The 10,874-nt window shown below is 59.9% G+C and overlaps 1 protein-coding gene across 1 annotated transcript; it reads right to left on the bottom strand.

Annotated features, from left to right (window-relative positions):
• Positions 1 to 71: 71 nt before the first annotated feature.
• Positions 72 to 9,745, bottom strand: ITPKA (inositol-trisphosphate 3-kinase A). Its single transcript, XM_024232634.3, has 7 exons — positions 9,191 to 9,745; positions 2,061 to 2,157; positions 1,769 to 1,985; positions 1,419 to 1,623; positions 1,117 to 1,218; positions 762 to 833; positions 72 to 658 (listed from the first exon to the last, which is right to left on the bottom strand). The coding sequence occupies exons 1-7, from the start codon at positions 9,677 to 9,679 to the stop codon at positions 455 to 457; spliced, it is 1,386 nt and encodes a 461-aa protein (XP_024088402.1). The 5' UTR covers positions 9,680 to 9,745; the 3' UTR covers positions 72 to 454.
• Positions 9,746 to 10,874: the final 1,129 nt, after the last annotated feature.

Raw genomic sequence — 10,874 nt, 5'->3', positions numbered from 1 at the left:
AGGGACCGGAACCGAGGAAGAGGGGGCCAGAGGAGGGAGGGGCCGAGGCCTGAGGCACAGGAAGCTGCATCTTGTCTTTGAGTTTTATTAGGAAGGGGAGTCCATCGTAGTGTGAGAGGTTAGACCAGAAGGTCTAGGCTTGCTAAATAAAATCCACGGTCTGGCCCCTCTGGAGAGGGTAGAGCCTCCTCAGAAGAGCTGGCCTGCGGAAGAAGCCCTTTGCCCCCTCCCCTCCTATAAGTTAGTGTCATTCGGCTCTGGGAACGCTGGGGCCCGGGTGGGCAAAACCCCTGGCATCGGTGGTGCCCCCCCTTAGTGGCTGGCACCTGGCCCTGCAGGACCCGGTGAACTGCCCTGCACCGCGGGGCTCCAGTCTCAAGCCGGCATGCACGGTGGGGACAAAGCTGCAGGTCCACATGTCAGGGCAGCGGCCCACGGGGACAGGAGTCCAGCCTCATCTCTCAGCCAGGCTGGCCAGGATGCCAATGAGATTGTCCAGCCCCAGCAAATAGCCGTCCTCGCGGTTGCCCTCCTCCCAGGGCCGCCGGTGGTCCAGGATCTGGCCATCGGGGAGGGGCGTGGTCTTGCCGAAGTCGATGAGCCACACGCCGGCGCGATGGCAGTGATCGTGCACAAAGAGGAGCGAGCTGCCGATCACCTGCGAGCCCCGCACGGTCAGGCCGCGGCCCTGCCCAGAGACGCCCCCGCCGGGTTCCCGCCCTAGCCCTCGCGGCCCGGGCACCCGGGCGGCCGCCGCTTACCTCGTGCCTCCTGAAGAACTCGGAGACCTCCAGGGTGTCCCGGATCTGCTGCAGGCGGTTCAGATACCGCCTCTGCAGAGGGTGGGTGGGAGAGGAGGGCAAATTAACTAAACGCCAAATGAGCCCCTGCTAACGATGAGGAGCCGGGACCCACGCTGGGCTTGGCAAATGCCGACAGGAGGAAGACCCAGGGCCCCGCCCGGCGTGGCCCAGAAGGGAAAGAGCGTAGAGCAGTTGCGAGCCAGCGCGGTGAGGGCCATGGTGGGGACACAGCCGAGGGCACTGGGCCGGATGACAGGGGCAGTCCTCGGCTTCAGGCTCCCCAACACCTCAGGGTTTGGGATCCCGCTCTCACCAGCACTTCCTCATCTCCTTGCACAAACTCTTCAAAGACGCGAAGCACCTGCTCTCGGCTTCGCGTAGTCTTGAAGTCGGTGCTGCAGGAGCCATCCGCTTTCTGGATGTGGGACAGGAGTGTCAGGGGCCCCGGGCCCGCCAGTGGGGAAGAGGACAGCCTAGAGCAGCGGTACCTCCCAGCTGCAGGGGACGGCGAGGCGATGGGAGAGGGCGGAGGGGTAGGCGGGGCTGGAGCGGGGAATCGAGAAAGACAGCGCGCAGTGGGGCTGGGGCGGTGCCAGCGAAGCGCGCTTGCCTCACCTTGATGCCCTCGATGCGGAAGCCGAGGGTGGTGCTGGAGCTGATGCCTTCCCGCCACTGCATGTAGCGCGGCTTGGTGACGGCGCGCTGCGCGTGCTCCTCCTCGGTGGGAGCTTCAGGGTCCACCGCCAGCATTTTCTTGTACATGTCCTTCCGCAGCTTGGGCCGCTCACGGGCCTTGGTCAGCTCCTCCTCTAGGTAAGTCCTGTGGGGGCGCAGGCGGCGGCCAGGGCATGAGGGGGCGCACACGGAGACCCCTTCGAGCACTCGCCCCGGGTCCCCCTCAAGCAGTTGTCCCGGCTCCGGACCCCCACTTGATCCCCCCAACCGACCTGGCAGGGCACGAATACCTGACGCCCATTTTGCAGTCGAGCACACAAGGTCCGTCGAAGCCATCGAGCAGGTCCTGCAGCTGCAGGTAGCTTTCGCCGTCGCGCTCCACCACGCCGTGGAAGGCAGGCACGCAGCCGCGCAGCGCGTCAGCCATCAGCCGCGCCAGGCAGTAGCGCTCCGGCTCCGAGCAGCGCTTCAGGATCAGCCCGCTGGTGCCCGCCGCCTTAAAACTCCCTGAGGACCGGCATCCGTCAGCGCCGCCCAGCCCCTTCCAGTCGCGGGCACCCGCCCACCCGCCCCGCGGCTCACCAGTGTGCCCTGCCAGCTGCACCCAGGCGTAGCGCTTCTTGAAAGGGCTTATGACTGGCAGATTGACCATGGTCCGGATCTTCTGCCAGTGGTTTTTCTGAAAGCGACAGGGTCAAGGTCTGATATTCGGCGTCTCGGCAATGCATAAGCCCTCCCTCCACTGAAACAGGGTCTCGCCACGCCCCCGACCCACCGGAAGCAGCTGGGGCTGGATGAGTCATTAATTCATTCATTCACTCTGGGAAGGTTTATTTGTGCGCCTGTGTGGCGGGCGCTGATACAGGCGCAGTGAAGGTGATTCCAGCGTCTCCAGTGAGCTGTCAAGAGCCTGGACTTAGCATCTGAAGCCCCCGGTTTGCGCTCCAGCTCTGCCACTGAAGAACGCGTGGGCAGGTTACGAAAATGCTCTGTCGAGGTTTTTGAACTGTTGTGAGCATCGGAATTACCTGATGGTCACCCTTGTTAAAAATTGCAGATTATCAGGCCTACCGCAGGGAAATTCTAAGTTGGTCTAGAGTAGGGCCAATTTTCTTTTTTTTCAGATAGTCTTGCTCTGTCGCCCAGGCTGGAGTGCAGTGGCGCGATCTGGCCTCATTGCAACCTCTACCTCCCGGGTTCAGGCGTTTCTCTTGTTTCAGCCTCCCGAGTAGCTGGGACTACAGGTGCACACCACCATGCCCGGCTAATTTTTTTGTATTTTTTAGTACAGACAGGGTTTCACCATATTGGTCAGGCTGGTCTCCAACTCCTGACCTCAGGTGTTCCACCCACGTTGGCCTCCCAAACTGCTGGGATTACAGGTGTGAGCCACCATGCCCGGCCCCCCAAATTTTTATTACTACCAATGCCTCAAAAGATTCCAGGGCCCAAGAAACAAGCCTCTGTGCATCTGTAAGAAAAAGATCTATAAAATGAGGAAATAACTATCCTTACTGGGTTGCTGTGAGTAGTACATGGGGCTTGAGCATGATAGGCACCCAGCTCCCCCATCCCATTCCATGGTATGAGGCAGAAGCTTAACAAATCTCAATCACTGATTCCTTCACTCAGGACCTTGGTTCCTCTCATTTAGGGAGACAGACACACACAGAAACAAACCTGTACACAGGCCCAGGGCAGGAAGCCCAGCCTGGCAGGGCCTGGAGAAAGAACAGGGCTGGAGAAAGAAGAGGCTCTCCAAGCCTCTCTTGCTATCCCTGGATTCCATGCACTTATTAGCTGGCAAGGCCCAGGGTACCCTTGGTTTTGATCTGGACCTAGAAATCTTAAGCCATGAAAATAAGATGCAGGGCTGGGCAAGGTGGCTCACACCTGTAATCCCAGCACTTTGGGAGACCGAGATGGGTGGATCACAAGGTCAAGAGATCAAGACCATCCTAGCCAACATGGTGAAACCCCGTCTCTACTAAAAATACAAAAATTAGCCGGATGTGGTGGCATGCGCCTGTGGTCCCAGCTACTTGGGAGGCTGAGGCAGGAGAATCGCTTGAATCTGGGAGGTGGAGGTTGCAGTGAGCCGTGATCGAGCCACTGCACTCTAGCCTGGCAACAGAGTGAGACTCCGTCTCAACAAAAAGAAAATAAGGTGCAAACCTGAGGGCCTGTCAACTTAGACAAACCTGGGAAGGAGACAAAGGTTTTTTTTGTTTTTTTGGGTTTTTTTTTGGTGTGCCCCTTATCTTTTCTAGCCTCCAGCTAATGCTGAGAGCATCCCATCCTCTGGACCTCTCCTCTTACCACCCACAACTCGGCAGCACTGTGTCCTCTCTGAAGTACACAGGTCGGCTCATGTCAATTGTGTCAGCCGCCTCCCCACAGAGGCACTTGCCTTTTAGCACAGTTACACATGTTGTACCCCCACAGGAATACACCTCCCTGACAAGAGGGAGTTCTAAGACGGAGAGGGAGAACTGAGGAGGTGGCCTAAGTAGAGGAGGGCTGCTGACCATAAAGCCCTTTCCCATGGGGAGGAAATGGAGGTTATGGCAGAGCACTGGGTGGGGAGTCAGCAGTTGGTTCCAGTCATGGCTGTGTCACCTTTCAGCTGAGTGAACCCAACCAAGTACTGCCATCTGTGTGGGCCTGTTTCCCCTGGGAGGACATAGCTGCTGCCGTAACACGAACCATCAAATGCTGCCTGCCTATTGCGTATCAGGCACTTTCTCATCTTCCATCAGGCAGCATTGCTCCCACTTTCCTACTGAAGCCCTTACATGGCACACTAGGGTGTGATCACGTGCCCAATCCCCAGGGATCTGGGGGTGTAGCCAGAAGCAGCCCACTAGAAGCATGACATCACTTTCAAAACTCCTTTTAAAATCTTTAAATACACACCAGGTTTGCATTCTGCTGCATAATAAATCCAAGTTTTATTATAAAACTCACCACCTCCAAACCCTCAAGTAAAATTCCAGGAAGATGATGTATGTGCCATGTATATTCAGCAGCACCATCCTGTACCCCCTTCTCCCACACTCAGTTTGAGAGCCATAATGAATGCACATGCATAGCAAGTGCATGAAGTGGTATCATTCCCATTTTACAGAAGGAAATCAAGCGGAGTTACATTCCCTCATGCCCTGCCTCCAGCCTCCCAATCTCTGGCTGAAGCTATCAGCCCATCCTCCCTCCCCAAGTTCCAACTGACCCAGCAGGTTCCAAAGTATCCCCAGCAGGATGCTACCATCCTGCCTCCCTTTGGGGGTTAAATGGGATATGGCCTGAGAAAGTGCTTTGTGCGTGGTGAAGTGATGTGTAGCAATAAGACGGTCTGAGTTTTGACTTCTGGGGAACACTGCGACCTGCCTGGGGGCCCTTCTCTACTGGATGGCCACCTTTGCCTTTATCCAAAAGAATGAGTTTAATGGTTGTAGGGACCTGCTAGAAGTATTTCGGGGATAGTGGGACCAGAATGGACTTAGTGAAGAGGAAACTTGCCTTGGGTTAGCCAGGGTGAGGGAACTGAACCATCCTTTTAGAACTGTGCAGAAGCAGTGAGGAGGGCTGGCAGGTGGGCCTGGTAGAAGAGGATTTGATGTGTGTCTGAAAACCTGGGCCACTACCATTTGATTGATGGGCCTGCTCCCAAGCAGGGGTAAAATGGCGTCATCACCTACTCTCTTGACCTTGATTTTCTGCATCTCATAAGAGTCAAGAGCAGCAGCAACTAAGGCCGGTCCTAGCTAGCAGTTTACAAAATACTTTTTTTTTTTTTTTTTTTGATACAAGGTCTCACTCCCATTGTTCAGGCTGGAGTCCAGTGGTGCGATCACAGCTCACTGCATTCTGGACTTCCAGGGTTCAGGTGATCCTCCCACCTCCGCCTCCAGAGTAGCTGGGACTACAGATGTGAGTCACCATGCCCGGTTGATTTTTTGTATTTTTGTGTGTGTGTATGTACATATTTATTTGAGTAGTGCGATCTCGGCTCACTGCTACCTCTGTCTTCCAGGTTTGAGTGATTCTCCTGCCTCAGTCTCCTGAGTAGCTGGGATTATAGGCGTGCACCACCAACGCCTGGCTAATTTTTGTATTTTTAGTAGAGACGGGGTTTCATCATGTTGGCCAGGCTGGTCTCAAACCCCTGGCCTCAAGTGATCTACCTGCCATGGCCTCCTAAAGTGCTGGGATTGCAGGTGTGAGCCACCATGACATTTTTTTTTGTATTTTTAGTAGAGACAGGATTTTGCCATGTTGCCCAGGCTGGCCTCGAACTCCGGGGTTCAAGTGATCCTCCCGCCTTGGACTCCCAAAGTGCTGGGATTACAAGTGTGAGCCACTGCTCCCAGCCTACAAAAGATTTTCATACCTATTATCTCATCTGAGCCCTCTGTCCTACCGCCTGAGGTTGCTATGACAGGATTTAGCCCCCCTGCCAGTAATGGGTATGGCCAAGCATGGCAGGAGTTGTGCAAGTGTCTTGGAACTCAACTAACTGCCACCTTCCATCTTAGGGAGATACCTCCCCCAGAGAACATCATGCTTTTAAAAATGAATGTAAGCCCAGGCGCGGTGGCTCACACCTGTAGTCCCAGCACTTTGGGAGGCCAAGGCAGACGGATCACTTGAGGTTAGGAGTTCGAGAGCAGCCTGGCCAACATGGTGAAACCCAATCTCTATTAAAAATATAAAACTTAGCCGGTGTGGTGGTAGGTGCCTGTAATCCCAGCTACTTGGGAGGCTGAGGCAGGAGAATCGCTTGAACCCGGGAGGCGCTTGAACATCCTCTGGCTCGGGCCTCCCTCCACGAAGGTGCCCTCTCTGGGAGACCAACACACAGCCAGAGGCTACCTGGGTATCTTGAGGCAAAGGCTAGGATTGCTGACTGTGTGAGAGACTTTAATGAAGTCACAGGAGGGCCCTCTGATAATTCCTCATTCCTAGGGCTGAACAGGGAGTACCTCTCTCTGGGCAGGGCTTGGCTGGATACTAGCCCCAGACCCTCCTTTGTCTAAGCGCCATTTGGAAGCCCTGAAGACACCTGCTCATGCCAGATACACAGTGTATCTTCTGCTGGAGCAGACCAGCAGATGGGTGAGTGCTCTGTCTTTGGCACTCACCCTTGCTCCCTGCCTCCAGTCATCCAGGCTCTGGCAGAAGCTCTCTAGCAGCCCAATACCCTCCCCATGTTCCAATTGCCCTATCAAACTAGCACTCCCTGTGGTCGTGGTGGTGGGAAGAGCAATCAGTTTAAATTTATAAAACGATTTGCACTAAGGTATAAGTGACCCACGACTTCACCTTCCCATGGGCATTAGCTGTTTAAAAAGGAAGTCTGTTAACCTAAATTCTGCTCTATAATTAGTGGAAAGCGATGTGTGGGAATTCTGAGTCCAGCAGGGGATGGCATCCAGGTCTCCTTACCTATCCTGGAGCACAGAAAGAAGAAAACCAGATGAACAGGAGCCAAACACCCTCTCTTTTCCTCCAGCAATACCCCACAATTGTTTGAGGAGGCAGGCAAGGCCATAGGGTCATGCAGCTGACCTTGCGGGTGGGCGTCCAACTTCTCCCCTGGCTGGTTAGGAAAAGCCTGCCCGTGACTTTTTCCTCTGCCGGAGTGAGGCTGCCCAGTTTCAATTCCCCTGCTCTGGGCAGGCTGGAGAGGGCTCCTAGGAGGTGAAGGGGACTACGTATGCCCCAGGCAGAGAGGTAGGCAGGCAGGCAGGCAGGCAGAAACTTCCTGGGCTTTGGCCTGCCTGGGCCGCGCGTAAGGGGCTGGTAAGCCGGGAGTCCTAGAGCCCGGCCCACGTGCATCCTTCACGGTCAGCCAGACCAGCCTTGCTTCCTGCCTGGGGAAGCCCTAAATTGGCCTGGGCCGGCGCGCTGTGCCGCTCAGGGACCCGCCGCGAGGCAAAGTCCGCCCTGGGCCCTTCCACGCGGACGCAGGCAGCCTCTGTCAACAGCCCCTGGCTTATCTAACGCCGCTGTGGCTGTTTGCCTTCGGGGAGGCCCCGGCGGGCCTGGGGGTGGGGAAGGCCTGGAAGCCGCAGCCTTGGAGCTGGAAGGGCCCTCAGCGGCGATTTGCACCTGCTCCCGACGGCTCGGGGGGCGGCGGGGTCGCCCAGGTCCCCGAGGCTTGACCTTAGCCAGGGCGGTCTCCCCTACACCCAGGCTTGGGCCGCAGGACCTCCTCCTAGCGCACTCCCTCTCCCAGGCACTTCGCCGAGTCCCTGCGGGCGGAAGAGGGAAGCGGGACGCGCCCGCGCTTCGCGCCCTTTCGCCTGCACCGCCTCTCAGGTGTCAGAGCTTCGGCGGGGGCCGCGCCCCCGGAGCTGCTGCTCAGGCTTTTCCGAAGAGGCGGGGCGGGGGGGGGCCTCTCACTGCCCCACACTCCACATCCTGGGAAGCCCCGGCATCCGCCCCCCGACCTAGGCAAGGGTTACCCCAGAAACGATCCTGGGTCCGGGGCTGCCCTGACCACCGGGGGAGAAGGGGAAGCGGCAGGCTAGTGACCGAGCCGGCGCACCCAGCACCTGGCGGCGGGGGGTGTTCCTGCTCTGTGAGGCTTTTCCCCTCTGGTGTCACTGACAAACCCCATCGGCCTCCGGGCTTGTGAACCCCTGCAGGTCGCCACAGTTTCCCTGCCTTGTCCCAGCCGATTGTGCGGCGGAGCAGGCGCGCGGCCACAGCTCTCCCCGCCCCGCCGCGCCGACCCGGCCTTCTGGGCAGGCCCCAGACGCCCGAGGCCGGGGGTGCCCTTCGCCTCTTCCTCGGCCTCAGGGACACTTGCGAAACGTGGATCTAAAGCAAGTCCTTCGCGCTCACCACGGACAGTTATTCAAGGTATTTGGCCTTGGTTAAAACGAGGGGAACAAGGAGGGTGTCCCGGGAGCCGCACATCCCTAAGTGGCGGGCGTCAGGAATGACTTAACAGTGCCCAGGGCTGTGTTTTCCGAGGGTCAGACCTGGTCCCAGAACACCCAGGCTATCAGAGGCAGAGACTAGCAGGGTGATCCTGCCCCCTTGCAGCCTCAGTTTACCGTCCCTCTCTGCCGCGCTCAGGAGCGGCAAGCCGGGGGGATGGGAGGCAGGGCGCGCACTGGGTGGGCTGCGTTCCGCTCCCAGCCAGAGCTCCCAGGCCCACGCCCCTCCCTCCCCTGCGTCCACGCCTCGTGCGGGCGCTGGGAGCAGACGGCAGCGGCTCCCGAGCAGAGCCTGGAGCGCCGCTCCACTCCCACTCAGGAGAGGGAAACCGTGGCAACGGCGGGGGTGGGGCCGCGGCACCGGAGAGGGGGCGGGGTGTGAGGGAAACTCTCCTTCGCCCCTCTCCTTCCAAGGGTTCACCCGGCAAGGCTCAGCCCCTCCGATCCCTCCTGTCCTACCCCACAGCCAACAAGGTCCGCTACCCCCGCTTCGCCCAGTCCCCGCGGCGGGTCGCCTGCTCCTCGCCCTGCTTCTTAGACGCCCTAGGGCCAGCGCCACGACCCGCCGGCGGAGCCGAGGTGAAAGTTGCCCAGGCGAGAGGTCGGTCAGGCGCCTCCCTCTGACCCCCAGATTCCTCCTAAACCGCGAGAACAGGCCCTTCCGCGGGAGGGAGCATGGACAGGAGCAGGTCCTCCGGGAGCTCCGAGCCAGGTCCCCCGTGCAGCCCCCGCGCCCGGCGCTGGCCCCGCCCCCGCGGCCCGTACCTGACCCACGTCCTCGCCCGCTTCCAGCTGCACGTTGCCGCGGCTCCGGCTCTCACTGTCGCTCAGCAGGTCGTCCTCCGAGTCCTCGAGCAGCGACGAGGAGCCAGTGGAGGAGACCGACGAGGTGGAAAGGCGGCGCGGCTGCTGCAGGTGCGAAGAGCCCGCTGCCGGGAGGCAGTCCCTCTCCCGATCGGGCGGCCCAGGGCTGGTCGGGGGCACGTCGGGCTCCTCGGCTGTCACGGTCAGCTGAGGGATCACCGGGGCCGGGGTAGCCCGCGGAAGCCCGTTGGGGACCTGTCCCCCACGCCGCTTGGCCCCGCGGGCCCGGGGCTCCCCCGCGGCGGCTGCCGCAGCGACCGCCGCACAGCGCGCCTCGAAGAGCAGGCGCAGCTCCCCGACACTCCGGCGCGGGGCCCGCTCCAGCCCCGGGCTGCAGGGCCTCGCGCCCCCCGGCCGCGCCATGCCCGTTGGGCCCCCGGGCAGGGTCATTTCCCAGTGCCGGCGCCGCCGCTGAGCCCACCAGCCCGCGGCGCGCCGGGGACTGGAGCGGCTCGGCGCCCCCGGCTGGAGACGGCCCCGGGGCGGAGCCTGCGCCGCTGCACGCCCGCGCCCCGCCTCGGCCGCGCCCCACGCCCACTCCTTCCACTTTCAGAGAAAGCGCGGGCCTCCCAGGGCCCCTGCGAGGCAGAGAAGGCTCTCGGTGACTCCTCGGGGTGGCGGGGAAGTCCAGCCTCCGTAGGCACAGAACCTGGGCTCGGGGCCCGAGGCTTCGCTCCGCCTGCCCTCTGGGAGGTGGGAGGGGCCGCTCCGCGCCGGGGCCTCGTAGCCTTCCCGGGCTTCGCGGCTGGGAGAGATTCCTCCAGGCCGCTCCAGGGGCCCTGTCCCCGCGCAGGAGAAGCTGGTCCTACTCTTGGTCCCCTACCCCGTTCCTCGGGTTCCTTTGCGTGTTCATCCCTCCCGGGCAAGGGCTTCAAGTCTCCGGGGCCTTTCTCCGGCCCGAGCTCCTGAGCGGAGTTGAAGGCCCCCGGCCTCCCGAAGAAGCCCCACCCCAGGGCGTGCACCCAAGTGGAGACTCTGCCCCAGGGACGAGCTGAGGCTGCTCCCCGCAAGTTCCCCACTTCCCGGCGGGCAGAGAACAAGGTCAGGGGGCGGGGCCTGGATCTGTCCCCGTGGCCCAGCCGAGTCCCGGGCTGCATCTCCCCCGCTGCTGGGTGGCGGGAGCTGAGCCCGCCTTCCTCCTGCTCTCTTATAGGAGCTCGGGGCTTGGAGTCCGCCGTGTGGCGTTCAGCAAGTCATTTCACCTCCCTCGACTGCGGCGAGAATAAAATAAAAGATTTGAAATCAGGTACACCACACTCTAGATGTGATTTGTAGGCGGTCCCGTTACCCCCTCCGTATATTTCTGCATTTGTACATTTAGAAAAACCTCATCCAACCCACAGAGTTGTGTCTGTAAAACTAGGAAGACAGCACTGATGTTTAAGAGTTTCAGACACTGCAAAGTGCTTATCAGTGTCATCCCATGTGGATCTTCGGCCACTTCCCATGTTGGTAGTCAGCTGACCGGCGAGGCTGCTTTGAGGAGAAACCACTGTTTCCTATCTTACCATAGTGCCAGATGAGTGAGGGTCCCCGCTCAGGCACTTAGTGTCTGGGGATGACTGGGGCCCTGGGGACAGAGCAG

This window comes from Pongo abelii, chromosome 16 (genome assembly GCF_028885655.2).
Source record: "Pongo abelii isolate AG06213 chromosome 16, NHGRI_mPonAbe1-v2.0_pri, whole genome shotgun sequence".
NCBI lineage: Eukaryota > Metazoa > Chordata > Mammalia > Primates > Hominidae > Pongo > Pongo abelii.
The sequence above is the reverse complement of the archived record's forward strand: the minus strand, read 5'-3'. Positions and strand labels throughout refer to the sequence as shown.

Bases quoted from the DNA above. Each gene is read 5' to 3' on its own strand.
- ITPKA (XM_024232634.3), bottom strand. From the start codon at position 9,679: ATGACCCTGCCCGGGGGCCCAACGGGCATGGCGCGGCCGGGGGGCGCG. The intron at 2,158-9,190 runs GTACGGGCCGCG...TGTCGCTTTCAG, and splicing joins CGGGCGAGGACGTGGGTCAG to AAAAACCACTGGCAGAAGAT. The intron at 1,219-1,418 runs GTGAGGCAAGCG...TCCCACATCCAG, and splicing joins TCCGCATCGAGGGCATCAAG to AAAGCGGATGGCTCCTGCAG.